At 36.2% G+C, this 16,869-nt stretch overlaps 3 protein-coding genes and 1 non-coding gene across 4 annotated transcripts; 3 read left to right on the top strand and 1 right to left on the bottom strand.

Moving 5' to 3' along the window:
* The first annotated feature begins 4,976 nt into the window (after positions 1-4,976).
* LOC137729533 (ras-related protein RABC1) lies at positions 4,977-7,312 on the top strand. The gene is made up of 6 exons (XM_068468507.1): positions 4,977-5,236; positions 5,348-5,416; positions 5,810-5,875; positions 5,973-6,094; positions 6,466-6,594; positions 7,080-7,312. The coding sequence occupies exons 1-6, from the start codon at positions 5,092-5,094 to the stop codon at positions 7,182-7,184; spliced, it is 636 nt and encodes a 211-aa protein (XP_068324608.1). The 5' UTR covers positions 4,977-5,091; the 3' UTR covers positions 7,185-7,312.
* Positions 7,313-7,528: 216 nt separating this feature from the next.
* Positions 7,529-10,309, bottom strand: LOC137729534 (uncharacterized). The gene is made up of 4 exons (XM_068468508.1): positions 10,166-10,309; positions 9,412-9,734; positions 9,044-9,165; positions 7,529-7,962 (listed from the first exon to the last, which is right to left on the bottom strand). The coding sequence occupies exons 2-4, from the start codon at positions 9,665-9,667 to the stop codon at positions 7,798-7,800; spliced, it is 543 nt and encodes a 180-aa protein (XP_068324609.1). The 5' UTR covers positions 9,668-9,734; positions 10,166-10,309; the 3' UTR covers positions 7,529-7,797.
* A 1,625-nt stretch (positions 10,310-11,934) lies between these two features.
* On the top strand, positions 11,935-15,680 carry LOC137727314 (chaperone protein dnaJ 10-like). The gene is made up of 10 exons (XM_068466180.1): positions 11,935-12,021; positions 12,475-12,534; positions 12,776-12,858; positions 13,079-13,232; positions 13,569-13,698; positions 14,236-14,394; positions 14,485-14,663; positions 14,940-15,020; positions 15,193-15,333; positions 15,496-15,680. Exons 1-10 carry the CDS (start codon positions 11,935-11,937, stop codon positions 15,577-15,579), a joined length of 1,158 nt encoding a protein of 385 aa, XP_068322281.1. The 3' UTR covers positions 15,580-15,680.
* A 283-nt stretch (positions 15,681-15,963) lies between these two features.
* On the top strand, positions 15,964-16,080 carry LOC137730363 (U5 spliceosomal RNA). Its single transcript, XR_011068125.1, has one exon. It is a non-coding gene; the product is annotated as a U5 spliceosomal RNA (small nuclear RNA).
* Positions 16,081-16,869: the final 789 nt, after the last annotated feature.

The raw sequence follows: 16,869 nt of genomic DNA, 5'->3' as shown, positions 1-16,869 counted from the left end.
TAAATTATTTTTCACCCATTAGATTAAGCATACAGTTACTGCTCCAGATGAAAAAATGGATAATCGACCACAACTACTCCAGATGGAATCGAAGCACTCCATATCAGCAGTTGCATAGACTGGAGATGGAATCGCCCTCCGCACGTTCTCTATCACCATAGTGCATACAAAAGAGTAAATTGGGTAATTTTCTCGAACAATATTCTTATTTTTGCTAGAATTGTGAAATGGGTTTTCGCCAGAAATTTTCACTTTCTGCTTCAATTCAGGTACTCTATGCCTAATTGAATTGTTCATATCTACTAATGTTTTGATTTATTAACTAATTGCCCACTTTAATATATAATAATTTGGAGATTTTTACTTGATTATCATTTGGACTATTCGAAATTATTTATCTTTACCAGATTTTTTTAATGGGTTTTGGACCAATTTGTAGAAAGCTCTCTCTTTGTGTATTGGTTATTCAGTTTCTGGCTTAATTTTTGCCATTCTGGAATGCCAGAGACATTTATAGGAGTTACTGAAGTTACTCAATTTCCAGTTCTTTACAAAAGCCTTCTTCAACCGTCAAAATTCTTGAGCTTCATCCCACCAGAGATTCGTGGCTTCAGCTTTATTCGTGACCCATTTGTGTCGGGTACGGTTTATTTTTGTTTGTCTTTTTTCCCAGATTTAATTTGATGTATTGTATTATTTATTTGATACGATGCTCCACTAGCTTTGAATTTTGTGATGCACGTTAACACCCCTTGATCATCCAAGGGCTTTCAATAGAGTTGGGGCGGCGGGATCCAGATCTGAGATGGTTGAACACTCTGGCCAGTTAATACTTTCGCCCACCAATCTGCTCGGTTGTATTTGTAACCTCTGGGTTGTGATGGCTCTTCATCTCTCTTACTTGAGATTCTTTGCATTTTTTGTTCACATTTTATGCAATTGATCGATGGGCATTTGAAGACGAATAGGGAGGAAAAGTTGGATAATTATCCTCCTAAACTGAGCGGTTATAATTACAACACGTTGAAAAAAAAAATTAGAGCTCAAATTTGAAACTGCAATCAGCAGTTGCAATTGGTTTTTTTCCCTTCCCACAAAAACTAAATCGTCTTCACTCTCAGTTATGTTAATTTGATGTTTGATTTATTTTTAATTTCCCTTTTTATCATTAACTCCATGTTTGATCAAATATATAGGCTGATTGGTGAATCCCCAGTGATCGATGCGTTTTCAATATATGAGTTGGTGGTTTCATTCCTTTTGGGTAACTTTGTTTAATTCTTCTTTCCTCATGTCCATGAATTAATTTTAATTAATTTAGTAGAAATGTTCATTTTTGGTTTCTAGGAAATTAGAAGTTTGAACCTTTTTTATTTGTATAATCAGTTTTGAAGTTTGTTTCACATGGAAGATACGGAAGAAGGAAGGGAAATAGCGGAAGAAGAGGGAACAAAAATAGTTTTGAGTCATCCTTTTCTGTTTTGAGTAACATAGTTTCAACCCTTTTCGTTTTTCCTTCTGTCCATGATTTTGTTTTTAACTAATTTAAACAAAATGATCATTAAAGTTTGAACATTTTCTATTTCTTATAGATTTGGGCTACAAGAGCGACGCAGAAGAGGTCTTGATCATGTTTTTTTTTTCTTCATTTAGATGGTTGATCTACTCTCTTATTTGGCACTCAAAACTTTTTTATTTGCTTCTATTTCCTATGCATACTTTTTTTTATAGACAATTGGTGGACGATGTTTTGATGGGACGGCGGTTGTCAGGTAGGACAACGATCTATGCTTTATTTTATGGGCATGCCCATTTTCTTAGCATGTCTCTCATATTTCCCATTTTGATTTTCCTACTTTTCAATTCACGCTCTTCTCTTTCTCACTCTTCGCCTATAGAGCCGTCAGGTGTGTCAAAGTAGTTGGATATGTTTGATGTGAAAGAACTGGGGTGCTCTGAGAGGCTACGTGTATTTTCTTTTTCTTCCATGTTTTATTTATTTATTGGCCATCAAATGATACATTGTTCTTCTTCTATTCTGAAAGAAAAATGTTACAATTGCTCTATTCTGTAATGGTTTTAAGGCTCTACAGATGTCCTTAATTGTTTATTTCATGTTTAGTTTATCTTAATACTGTAATCTACAATCAAACCTATATATGTAGTATGAACACTATATCAGAGAATGGATTTTTATTTTCTTACTTTGTATTCAGAGGAAACAAAGAAGAACCATGGAAAGACATCTACAGTCGATCAAAGAAGAGTGATTATAGAATTTGGGTTCAACTTCTTCTTATTTCCAGTAATCAGTTCAACTTCTTATTTCCTTATATTCAGTTGGATTTTCTCTTCGTTGGGGTTGATTATAAAATTTGGGTTTGTTCATTTGGTGTTTTAAGTATTCGTAAGAGTGTTTGCTTATTTTTTAGGGTGATATCCTTATTGTCACATCCCAGCCCGGGTCTCCACCACATCCACCACATTCTGAGCTCAACTCCACCGTAGAACGATATTGTCCGCTTTGGGCCCCGACACACCTCACAGTTTTTTTTTTGGGAACTCACGCGAGCAGAACTTTCCAGTGGATCACCCATACTGGGATTGCTCTTCGAAATTCCTATGGAACCCGAAACCAGTGAGCTCCCAAAAGGCCTCGTGCTAGGTAGAGATGAGAATGTACATATAAGGCTTAAATGATCTACTCCCCTGAACAATGTGAGATTTTACACTTATTGTGTTGCTCTTTACTTCGACCAAAATAAAGAAAGAGACTTGGAACCCTTGCTTTCTGTAAGTTCTTTTAGGAAAGGAGCACTACTTCTCCTTCTATTTGAATAGGAGTGAGGAGACAAGAATGCATATACACTGCCCCAAAAAAAAAAAGGTCTAAGAACACAATTCATTGGTGCCCTTTTCAATCATTGAGCACAAATATGTATTTGTGCTTTTATGTTTCATTGAGCACAAAATTATCTCGAATTGATAAAGTAAACATGTTCTTTATCTGAGTATGCTTTGTCTATTTTTGTTACTTCACGTTTCAATCAAATTTTCTTTGCATAAATAAGATGCCATACAAGCAAGTAAAGCTTTTTGGGTTTTGCATGTGTAATGATTCTGAAGCTATAAGTGTCAAACCATGAAAATGGTTGTCAGATTGAGGTTTAAGAGTTGCTTGACTATTAAATATTTTACGTTGTTTAAAATATTGTTCAACAAAGCGTTGCTTGACTATTAATTAGTGTAAGATTCAGAGGAATGTAGTTTATCATACTTAAAGAGTGCAGGTAGTATTCTGTGATTTGGCATAATTTTGTATGTAATTGATTCTTCTTCTCTAATATTCTTCCCCTATTTCCTTTTGTTCTGTATGTAATGGATCGTCTTAATTTACAGGTTCATGGCTCATTCAGGCTGCAAAGGATTTGATTACTTTCTTTTTAGGAATATGAAATGGAACAACTTCAAAGTTCGGGTGTAATTATTTGTCTTATCAAGTAATTAACTGTATCTTATCTGTTTGTTTTTCATGCATGGGATTGTATTTTTTATTGGAATGTTATAAAAATGAACACATTTTACAATGCTCCAAAATACGATAGATATACATGTTTTGCACGAATTAAAACAAGATTATTACTACATTGTGTATTCAATTTTAAATTAAGAGAACAACCTCCATTTGCACTTTTAATAGAAAAAGGCTCGGATTTGATTATAAAACAAAAACAAAATTGTTACACCCATTTTTGTTAAGAATAAAAACATGATTAGGCGATCTACTAATAAAGAGATTGGAAACTAATGTAATAAACCTTCATCTTCTATAGGAAAATATAAACAAGTTAAGCATGACCAATTAAGAAAACACCATTCGCAAACACATAAAATTCGTCAATCAGCTCTCAACGAATAAGAATATCGATAGACAAATGAACACCTAATGCCTCCTAAAAAAGGCTGTTTTAATCCTCTCACACGCAAGTGTTGTTTCACCATTGCATGAAAACAATTGACGCAACATATAATTAAAACTGCGTAGTGCCAGTAATTAAAAAAAATGCCTCTTGCATGACCATGATTTAGTCATGGCACCATCACGTTACAAGTAGACTTTATGTTTTTGTATGTACATATTGTTCATCTTTTTGTTTTGAACCAATGTATCAAAACATACCATCATTTGATTATGATATATAGCTTGAAAAATGTGATATAAGCCACACAATTAAACATTAATGTCATTTTCGTTTACATAGTTATCAAACAAATTTCTTGTGCCCTTAGAGATGTCGTGAGTTAGTCATTTTCAATTTGTTTAGTGAGTCATTTTGACAATTACAATGAAAAAAACTAAAACAAGACATATTTAGGGACGCGTAGCACGTGATTAAAAAAATGCCTCACGTGCAAACGGAGGGGCTAGTAAAATATAAGATGAGTCGATGGTATTACAAAAAAATTAAAAAAAAATTACCGTAATTTAAATGTAAATCATCCTATCATTCATAGAAAAAAAAATCCCCTCTCCACGAGCAGTTCCATAGGGAAAATAATCCATGGAGCATAAGGACCAAGAGAGCTTTCCTCCATTTCTTTCATGGCCTAACAGAGTAACATAAGGGTTTGTAACCATTTATTTTAATTGAGGATCATTCTTTTTGTGAGAATTTTAAGAATTTTTATATCATGTCTATTAATCGTATATCGCGTGATTAATTTTCGTTAAGTATTATTTGTATTTAATTTTAAATAAAAATATTTAAAATAATTTCAGACCGCAGGATGTGGAAATTTCCGGAATTCTCACAAAGAAAACTAGGAAAGGATTCTCGTTCATTTATTTTAATCCCACACGTTACCCAAGCAGAAACCTACAACGTGGCGTCAATCCAACGGCTGTCAGTGTCGGTAGCATCATAAACCTAATCTCCACGTAGCACGCGATCACCGCAATAAGGAAGTCTCCAGAAAGTGCCTCTCCAGTTCCTTCGATTCTCTACAAAAGTGCAAACAACAGCAAAACTCCTCCTTTACTTTCCGTTAACGATCGGCGGCTTTTAGGGCTCTTTGTGCAATTTGATTACGATGGAGTCGGCAACGACGTCGTCTGGGGAGTCGGAGTTCGATTACTTGTTCAAGCTGTTGCTGATTGGGGACTCTGGGGTCGGGAAGAGCACGCTGCTCTTGAGTTTTACTTCCGATACTTTTGAGGATCTATCTCCTACTATCGGTAACCTTATCATTCCCGTAATTTTTAAAATTATTTTTACTAATTACTTGTGGAAAAAAGAAAGCACAAAGTTTCCAATTGTCTAATTAGTAATTTTAATAATTTTTGTAGGTGTGGATTTTAAGATAAAGCATGTCACTCTTGGGGGTAAAAAATTAAAGCTTGCAATTTGGGACACAGGTAATTACTTGTTAATTGTTATATTATATTTTGTATTAATTTATGGAGTTTAATTCAAATATTTGTTGTGCAACATTGTGGTGTTCTTGAGTTAATATTTTGAATACGTTGATTATATATATCATTGTCCATGTAAACAACAGCCAAGCCTTGTCCACTAAGTGGGGTTGGCGCGATAAATCCTAGAACACCATTGCGCTCAGTTTGCACCAAGTCTTCCGTTAGTTCCTAGTAGTCAATATCTTTTCTTATAGTCTCTTTCCTAAACCATTGTATATGTAGATAATGAAATTGTACTAATTTGATTTTGTATGAAGTTTCTCGATTTGATTCGACTTTGATTGCAAGTTATAAATCCACTGAAATAAAGATGAATTGCTGTGCATAATGCAGCTGGACAGGAAAGATTTAGAACACTTACTAGTTCATATTACAGAGGAGCTCAAGGGATAATAATGGGTGTGTATGATTCATTCTTACGCGTTTATTATTGTAGCTACTGTTTGTTTTGGAATCCATGGGATTTTGTAGTTATTTACATATTCGTCTGGTGCAGTGTATGATGTAACACGAAGAGAAACGTTTACGAATTTGTCTGATATTTGGGCTAAAGAAATCGATCTGTACTCCACAAATCAAGATTGCATCAAGATGCTTGTCGGAAACAAAGTTGATAAGGTATGTCATCTTGGACATTGTATTTTTAGTTGTTTCTTTAAGTATTTCACTAATGGTCTGGGGCCAAGTTGGTGTTGGTTGAGTGTGTAAACACTGAACTCCATGTCTCTTCCGCTTACTAGACTCAAAATCTCTTCCGCTTACTAGACTCGTAAAAGTGTTGATGGGACAAAATAGAGAGTTTCAAAAGAAGGAAAGTTAGATTAAATAGAAGGGAATGGAGAAATTTAGATTTTGAATTCATAATCAATACGCCAGTATTACAATCAAACCCCAAATTACATCACTTGTTGTTATGCCTATGCGAAATACGAGTTTTATTCTTGCATTCCATCCACAAGAATCCATGTTGAGGTTATCTTATTTTCCAGGAAAGTGAAAGGACTGTAAGTAAAAAAGAGGGGATGGAATTTGCGAGGGAATATGGATGCCTTTTTCTTGAGTGCAGTGCCAAAACTCGAGTAAATGTAGAGCAGTGCTTTGAGGAGCTTGTCTTAAAGGTATGCAAGATTATGGTTTCTGTCTTTTCTCTACGTACTACTTAAGATTATTGGATTGCCTCGTAGCTGCCTGCTTAGCCCTCATGACATGGATACATTGGAAATGGTTGTTGGTACTGTAATTTCAGCGGAATGATTTTCACACACCTACTTTCTCCTTCTGCACCCCCTATTCAGTTATGTTTCTTGATTCTCCTTTGGATCCAATGGTCAGAAATAAATAGGGGTGTGTAGGGGGCGAAAAAGGTGTGTAGAAATCACTTCCGTTTCATAATGGCATCATGCTTCGTTTTCTCATGGTGCCTTGATAGTGTCAAATCTGTCGGTTTTTGCTTTACAAGCTGTTTTTTCATTCTATAGTTTGCAATTTATATATTAGAATGAACATAAATGATTGTTCGTAGCGACATGATTGTCTGGCCGATGGTAAAGATTATGGGTAGTGTGCTCTTATGCTGATGTGATAGTACCATGCTATGCTGCAGATATTGGAAACACCAAGTCTCGTAGCTGAGGGCTCAGCAGGTGTGAAAAAGAACATCTTCAAGCAAAAACCTCCAGAATCTGATGCATCAAGTGGCTGCTGCTGATGGTAACTGGAGTTTAAGATTCGCGTAGTTTCCCTTTGTTTTCTTCCTCACAAAATGCCATCCGATTTAACTGAAGTGAACTGTATGACTGATGTATCGAAATGTTTAATGTTTTGGGTTTATGTTTCGTGTGAGTTTTACATCCTCCGCATGGCATTACCGGCGTATGGCGTTATTTCGTTGGTAACATGCATGTTGTAGTTTTCAAGTGAATTTGGAAACTAAATTAGTCCATCGTATGTGAGTCTCTGGGGATGGAGTTGCAATTTCTCAACCAACAATTTGTTTTCTGAGCAGAATACCCAACATTCTGAGCTAAACCATAAACCTTAAACCCGCAATGATAATAAACGAGCTCCATCTGTATCTTATTTAAACGAAACGAATACTCAAAACTGTAACAAGCAAGATGGCCTACAGAACACCAGTGTTTGCGTATCTCCATAATACAGAGACTGTCCGCCAAACAGCCGGGAAAACACAAAATCGGGTAGAGGTTTACTAATTGACAGATACTATGGAAATAATGACCTCGGTGAGACCAAGTCAAGTGCTCGTTGGCAATAGAGAACTTTCAGCAAACTGCAATCTGCAACGGGGTTCCGTAGTGACACTAAGCCATGGAATTTTTCTTCTCTTCTTCCAGTTTCTGCAGCTCGGCGAGTCTTTGAGTCCACGCTCTTTCCCTTGCAACAGCAGCCATTTTTCTCTCAACTCGCTTTATAACTTTCTTCCTTTTAGCTTCCTGCACCAGAGCTTTCCTTTTCTTTTTTTCTGCCTGCACAAATTCAAACACAGTGCCTGTTAAAAGGAGAGACATTTCTGCGAAAGGGGTCAACAACCAGTGAAGGTCAAGTATGGTATGCAAGTCGGAAGAAACTGAAATCCCATCCCAACCTAAAGGATTATCCCAGGCCAAAATGACTCCATTGCGATGATGGTTTCTCATGTTCCCAACAGAAATGCCAAACTACACAAGATTGTTTCATATACCTCAGTATAACATTCTATATTCACTAACTTCCTAACCAGTGTAGGCACTACCAAAACAAAGTAATCAGTTAGCCAGAAAAAATTTATGCTGCCCCGGCAAGACAACAGCAGGATTTGGAGATTGAACAGCTTCTATCTATTTATGCAAGCAAAACCATGTCAAGTATACGAATGCTGCTTCACGCAAATAGCTCTAGATATGCGTTACTGAGCTATATAGCATTAAATCGCATAGTTCATCATACTGCATCCGAGCTCCTAACCCATCTATGAAATTAGTATTCCACTATCCACAAGAAACTAGAAGAGTTGTCTATATTATTACTGTGAGGACAAATGATGTCCTTTCTTTAAGCTTTCACTGGAAAACTAAGCATTTCTGAGTATGACAATCGCAAACTCTGTAATCTGAAACAAAAAACAAAAAGGACAAGGCAAATCCTTTGCAGTATTCTACTTGAAACAATTTCTGATTAGAGATTTCACCAATTAGCTTATTGAGAGTGATCATGCATAGCCTTTCTTTGTACATTAACGTTAGAAAATTTGGCATACATAAGCGTTATGTTGAATAATCAGCCATCTTATATAAATACGTTACAACTTTTTATAAAATAAACTACAACTTATATTAAATGGTTTTACTTTTTATTGTATCAAAGTCTTTTGTTAAAAAGTTTCACACTAAATAGATTGCTTGGGGAGGTTTGTGAATAAGTGATTACAGTTCAGAAAACCATCAAGAAGTTCCGAAACACACTCTTTAATAATGTGATTCCTTTTCTAGCTTTTTAAACGCACTTGTATTTCTATACAATAATAGACAACAAAAGCCTAAGACATAATAAGATTCATGAAACACACACCAATATGAATGCGCGGCGTTGCCTCATGCGCTTCTTCTCATTCCTCCTCTTCACACTTCCTTCATTGGGTCTATTAGGAACTATTGGCTCACCAGGAACATACTGAACCGCAGCAAATGGTCCTGCAAGCAAATAATAATATAATCGACTTAAAATTAATTCAAATACCCAACTAAAGCACTTCCCAAACCCAAAATGTAAATCAACAAGCCAAGCATTGCCAACACTCAGGGTAAGAAAGTGTCTTTCTTTCCTCAGAAACCAAACACAACATTTCCAACAGTTCAATCATATCATATCCAAAAGGTAATTGTTCAGTAAGAGTTCGACTAAAATTAGAAGTATTAGGTTGAGGATGAAGAACAAACCTGGAGGTCTTACGCTAGCCCTTTTTCGACGTGGCTTGTCGACTGGTCGACGTTTGGGAAAACGAGTATCTGTCAAGCTGTGAAAATAGTTGGAGACAGGAAAAAACCATGGGGCTTGGCGACCAGAAATGAAGGGGAGTTCAGGTTTTGGGCACACACAGCTGGCAGCTATGGACGTCATGGAGGAAGTTGTGGTTCGGGATATTATGGTCCGCGATAGAGGTCGCACAATGGACCTTAGGGCTCCGAATCCCATCTTTTCAATCACAGAAAGATGGATTTTTTATTTCGAGTGTTGATGAATGTCCTTAAACAGTCCCAGTCTGAAATCAAATTACCCATAACTTGCAATGAGCTCAAACAAAATCGAATATAAAACAACAAAATGTGGACCACAAATCAAACCATACTGTATTTTGCTCACTGCCGCATTGATTGCCATTAGACTCTACTGCACAAATCTCGAAATTTAAACTCAATTAACGGCAATCAATGCGGTGGTGTGAGCAAAAGCATTTCCATCAAACCAGCACAGAAAGATTGATTTTTTCATCGCTATCACTCAAATACCCATAAATTGAAAGAAACCCAGTGTATAGTTTGGGACGCACAATTCAAAGGTATTAGTTTCCCATTCAATGGCGGATATCAAGAATTTCAAGATGAAATTGAAAAACCCGCACTAAACCCTGATGAAAATTTCTACTCTAATCTCACAGCCCTAAAGTCTGAAAGTCGGGGAAGATGACATTACCTCGAAGAACGCGGAAACCCTGTATGTGCTTCAAGCTCTTGCCTTCTCTTTTCGCAAGCCAGTGGCCGGTGTGCTGAGAGAGAGAGAGAGAGAGAGAGAGAGAGATGTGCGTGAGAAAGAGATGCAGCGGACTGGGAGACGGAGCTGAGCTGAGCAAGCGACGCAAACCACGAACTAGGAAGCTGAACAAAAATGGAGGCCCAAAATATGTTGGCTGGAATGGATCGACTCTTTTTTATTGGGCCGGGTTAAATCTAAATTCAGGTTGAATAAATATGATCTGAATTAGATTTCTTTTTCTTTTAATCATCTCATTTCATAATTCTCTAGGGGTGGGCATTTGAAACCGAAAATTAAAATTAAAACACGGATGAAATCGAACTGCACCGCATGGTTTAGTTTTTACAGTTTTAAAATTGAACCGCAAACTAAACAGAAACGAACAACATAGTATAAAACAATATTTTTAGGCTTTTTAAAGTTTATAACAACTAATTTAATTTATATTGTTTATCTTTTTGTATTGGGTAGAGTTGACCAATTTGAATTCAAGCATTGTTTCTCTTACTCTTAATTCACAGACACAACAAGAAGCTCCAAAACTATCTCAAGCTTCTAGCTTATAGAGTTCAATGACTTCTCATTCATCGGTTTTACTTTCTCAAGCTCAAATGTCTTCCCAAATTCCGCATTCTCAAGCTCGAATACCTTCTCAAGCCTGTTTACCTGCGCTCAACCAACGCCTAGTGTCTTTTAGAATCATAGTCACTATAATTACAATATAATATCATTTTTCTTTATTTGTATTCGAAAAGTCTTAAATTCGACTCTTATAAGCGACAAATTAGGTACTTCATTATTATGACGAGTCCGGCATATAACTTAATCTTAATCCTTACCCCTTAATCTGAAATAAAATATCATTATTGGAAAGAAAAAATTGTTAGATAATAAAATCTCCATTTTGATGGGGATATGATCTCAAAACCCCATTTGAAAGGAAAGAAGTGGAGTTCCTGCCTTCGAATGAAATCCCCACCTGGGTCGCCTATTTGAAAAATGCCCATGCAAAAGCCACATTACATGGACCTGCACTTGGAAAAAAGAGGCAAGAGTCCCACAACAGCGAAGCATCCAACTCGGTGACTCAGCGACTGCTCTGAAAACCTTGGAAAGTCGATAAAAAAACATAAAGTAACCAAAAATTCTGGTACGTGTCCTGTGTATTCTATACAACGTCGTTAAATTTCGATCATTAAATTTCTGATCAAGAATATCTAACTGTTAAAAAAAGAATATATTATGCATCAAAACATACTCAAAATGATAAAAGTAAAACGGTAAAGTAAACGAAACTTCTAACATGTTTCCGGTGTATTTTATACAATATGAGTTTTGGTCGTTAAATTTTATGGATCTACGAACTAAAAGATTCGGTATATTATACACCAGAACACACTAGAATTCCTGGAAAGTAAGATGGCAGTTGCTGCTGTCTATCCATGGTAATCATAAGGGCCACCATTGTCCATGATTCCATGGGGACACAGACAGTTAAAAAGAACTGTTGCCTTCCGCTCCCGCGAAAAAGCAGTTTGTTTATTTTATTTTATTTTTTTTCTTTTCCGTGGAACTGGAAAGCCAAGCCTGCAAAAGTCACTCACTGCAATGCCAATGCTCTCTTTCTATACTTTTTTCTCTCTCTAGCTTTCCTTGTCTGAGCTTAGTGGTTGTTTCCAGATTGATCAGCTGATCAGCTGAAGCAAGAAATGGTGAAAGAAACTGAGTACTACGATGTCCTCAGCGTCACTCCCTCCGCTTCTGAGGAGGAAATTCGCAAAGCTTATTATCTTAAGGTTCTTATCCTCCATTTATCAGCTTAGCCCTCGTTTGGTGTATGGAGTTGGATTGGATTGGATTCGATAACTCACTAGATTCAGCGACATGCATCTCTTGCTAACTTTTCAACATACATTGAACTAGTTATCAAATCTAATCCAATCCGATCTTGGACACCAAACGAGGCCTTAATTCGATAAGCATGTTAGTATATTTAACAATATATAATTTTGCATTTTATTTACATAATTTATTTTCAACGTTGATCAGTGTTGTTTCCTTTGATTTTATTATTTTTCGGTTATATCTAGCTGATTCATTCATAAATCGCTTTACAGTGATGTTTGTTTGAGGATTATGCTTTACTTTGTTCAAATCTTGGCGAAATAATGCAGCTTATATCTTCATATTCTAGTAAACTTCTATCAGAAATTCAAGTATTTAATAGGGAGAAGCTAATATTTGTGCAGGCAAAGCAAGTTCACCCGGATAAAAATCCGAATGATCCTCAGGCTGCCGAAAGATTTCAGGCAAGTCCACCGCTTTTTAATCCTTCTTTTAACCAAATTCTACACCCTTATGAATCAAATGGTGTCTAAAGAATTATTGGTTTCCACCCTCAAGACAATCAACTCTAATATTTATGGCAGCCTTGCTCTGTCATTACTTTTCTCTGCTGCAAGTAAATTTCAGTGAGGACATATATGTTGGATTTCATACATTTTGAGCGATTGTTCTCTTCGTTTATCTAATAAATCTTATTGTTACCAGGCACTAGGCGAAGCTTATCAAGTTTTGAGTGATCCGGTGCAAAGAGATGCGTATGATCGAAATGGAAAGCATTGCATATCTAGGTAGAATACTTACATTTGCTTATGCTCGTAGACACTCATGTGCACACGCGCACACACATGCTAATTGATCATTTACAGCTTTTGTTACTTGTTCTTGCCGTTATTCATCTAAGACATTCTTGACACAATTTGAAAGTATTGTGGCAGAACGTTATTAATTCTTAATCTCCTGTGCATTGATCTTTTTCCTGATAATTAATAATTTGATGTCTCTCTCAAGGGAAACCATGCTTGATCCCACAGCTGTTTTTGCTTTTCTTTTCGGAAGTGAATTATTTGAGGACTACATAGGACATGTAGCAGTAGCATCAATGGCTTCCTCTCAATTAGCTGGTGAAGGTGACAGCACTGAGAAGGTGCACGATAAATTGAAGGCAAGTAAATTCGAGAATGAACTAAATACTAGTATTTTTCTCCTTAGAAAGGAATATGTTCATTCTTCTCATGCAAGTGACTGAAATGCATAATTGATGTCTGGCTATATGTAAAATTTTATGGGGTGGCGCCGTGGTGGGTTGAAAACTTCGGTTCCCATAAGGTGTTCCCGCCTGAATCCATTAATTACCACTCTTTGACGATTTCACATCTGTTTGCAATAGTTTCAGTATCTTCAGGCTATCTTATAGCTAGGCGTAACTTTCCCTTTGAAATTATCATTAATTTCCTTAACTCTCAATCCTTTTATGCAACTGTTCCTCTACAAAACGCAGGCTGTTCAGAAAGAAAGAGAAGAAAAGCTCGCTGGCTCGCTCAAAGGTCTTCTTAACCAATATGTTCTAGGTGACAAAGCGGGATTCTTAGAGCATGCTGAATCCGAAGCTAAACGACTTTCTGATGCAGGTCAACTAAGTTTCATTTTATTTCTTATTTGATTAATGAAGACATGGCATAATGTTACAATTAGAACAAATTTTACTTGGTGTTTTAAGTTCTGCACAGGAACTTCATATATCACTTCAAATCCAGTGACCATTTTTATGCATAACTCGGATTATACCGCTTCAAATGAAAGTAGTCATGCATTTCTTGAAATTTGCTGTTGCATCTTTATTTGCTTTGATTTTATGTACCTGCTTTCTCTGTCTTTCTAAATCCTATTACTCTGGCTCGATGTAGCTACTAATTTCTGAGCCCGTATTATCCACATTATTGAACCTGCATGTGTTTCAGGAGAACGATTGTGGGATAAGTTTCTGAAGCCGACTCTACCAAAACTTTTGTATGCTTTGACAAAGCAACTGACTTTGATTCTTGTATTTTGCTCATTTGACACCCCATCTGTCTTTTCGCGTCATGAGTTTATATAATAGTGATTGTATCAGTGTGGAAGTTGTAAGTTGCATAGAGAAGATTACTAATGCTTTGTCACACTTGCAGCCTTCGGAGTTGATATGCTGCACACTATTGGCTACGTATATTCGAGACAAGCAGCACAAGAGCTTGGAAAGAAAACCATATTCCTAGGGGTGCCATTCGTGGCTGAGTGGGTCCGTAATAAGGGACATTTCTGGAAGTCACAGATGACTGCTGCAAAGGGTTTGCCCCTCAATCACTGTTTTTCATACTTTCTACTAGGAACTTTAATTATTTTTTTCAACTAATTAAGTTTAATAAAATTGAGTTCAGGTGCTTATCAGTTGCTACAGCTTCAGGAAGAAATCCGTCGGCAATTTAAAATGGATGGTAGTGGCCCTGAAAACGATGTTGAATCGCATATACGCTTAAACAAAGACACACTTTTGAACTCATTGTGGAAACTCAATGTGGTGGACATCGAAGTAACGCTCTTGCATGTTTGCCAAATGGTTAGTGGTTTCTTTTAATCAATGGGGCACTTGTTCCTTTCATCAAGTATAAGTTTTCATGGAACTCGTTTCTCTTTCCATCTCCCACATTGTTTCTTACCCCTGTCAGTTTATAACGTCTCCCTGCTGAACTCACAAAGGAACGGTTTTACAGTTTATGTGACTGGAAGCCAAGAAATCAGTGTCTTTGGGGCTGAGTTCCTTATAGTGTGTTGGCAAGAATTATGTTCAAAAGATTGGTGCAGATCCTTCTCATGATTCGAAATTTGACTTCAGGTTTTACGGGAAAACAATGTTAGGAAGGAGGAGCTTAAAGCTCGTGCTCTGGCGTTAAAACATCTGGGAAGGATATTTCAGGTTTAGTTGATTACAATTTTCTGCAAAATCCTTATACAGGAACATTTTTTGTGTATGATGCATTTGATATCGTCATCTTGATCGATATCAGTGATCGAACTTAGATATTATGTAACGTCTAGACACCGATGATCTGCTGACACTACAATTTTCCTTTGTTTTCTGGTCGAAGGAGGAAAAGCAGACGCGAAATGGTGGAACGTCAAGAAGGAAAAGTTCTGTGGACATGGATGATGATGGAAGCAGTTCAGATAGCAGTTCTGAAGAGGATTCACCACGACCGCTTTCATATAGAACTCCCTTTCTCACTCAGGCACGTTATAAGATCCTATACACCTAACGCAATATACCGAAAGAATATATACACTAATCTACATATGTGTTTAAAAACAAATATAAATATATCGACGAACAAAGAAATAATAGCTAGAAAGAAGCCGTGGCTGATGGTTCATTTTTCTTTCTTCCCTAGCAGGGTATTGGCAGACTCTTCCGATGCCTTTGTAATCCAGCATACGACGTTGACGACGATGAAGAGATTGTGTACAAAAGAAAATGAAAATATATGATGTTGAATGATGCAAGCCAGTGTTGTGTGTCAATGTATCTACCCAATGCCTTTATACTTCTGAGGAACAACTCCATTTTTCAAAAATATTTTCCAAGTGCAGTGATATATTGTTAATCATCAATATTATATATGAAATTTTCTCTGTGATTTGCTGATACCTCTCGGAAAATTGGAGAAAATAGAATCGTGATCTTACTAGCTACTGCTTCAACCCCAATGCAGCAAGACAAAACTAATCGCTGTCTGGTTTAATCAAGTTGAACTAAAACTAGAAGTTGTATGGGTCTTAGTCCCACATCGACGAGGAGAAGAGAGAAAGAGGAGGAGTCGGTAATATAAAATAAAGCAGCCTGTGAGCTTAATGATTCACGGAGCCATGCGTTGAGCACAAAGCGAACTATTCTTTCGCCTTTTACTAAAGAATACCGTGTGCTTGTCGCTTTAAGTGGCATACGCCAATTTTTGGAGGGGCGCACCTCTGTGGGTGCCCCTTACAATTCGAGTAAGAAGTTTCGTATTTGTTTACTTGAAGGGTTGAAAGTATATATGGCCCGTACTTTAGATATTTACCTGAGTAAGTCGTTTAAAATTTTAGTTAAGTTAATTTATAATTCAGTATATTAAATATTAGTACTATTGATAAAATATTTTTGAAAATATTAAAACTGTCAATATAGTAGTGAAAAGAATGAACGAGTAAAAAAATACCATTTCTAGTTTGTAATTATTTTTGCAAAAATTCATTCATAATCGTTAATATACACGTTAGTAGTGAAGAAAATAAACAGAAATACTATATTTAGTCTGACGGTCAAATATGGTTTTCGATTTAGATGAATTTTTATTAATATCATCTATTAGAGTATTCTTAAATAGACAGTTGAATTTTTGAAATAGAGTATAAAGTGAGCCCTGTAATAATGTAATAAAAAAAACGCGAGTCTCTTGATCTTAGTTGTACATGAAAATTTGTAAGCATGAAATTATTTTTCTTAATTTTGGAAAAAGAAACTTGTGTCCCAAAATCTTAACCTTACATGAAATTATTTGTATAGAGATGCATATTTTCCTTTAATCTAAAGCAGGGAGGCCTCCGGGTTGTAAAGAAAGTTATCACGTGAACCAAAGGAGAAAATAAAGTAAGAGCATGTTTACTTACATAGTATAAAGACAAGGAGAAATTAGTTTAAGAAGAAATAAGCATGAAATAAATAGGATACCTTTAATTTTTTAGGCATCCAAAAACCAATAGGTCCCTGGTATTTTTATTCATTCATT

Source organism: Pyrus communis, chromosome 3 (assembly GCF_963583255.1).
Source record: "Pyrus communis chromosome 3, drPyrComm1.1, whole genome shotgun sequence".
Lineage (NCBI taxonomy): Eukaryota > Viridiplantae > Streptophyta > Magnoliopsida > Rosales > Rosaceae > Pyrus > Pyrus communis.
This window is presented reverse-complemented; position numbering and strand designations above follow the sequence as displayed.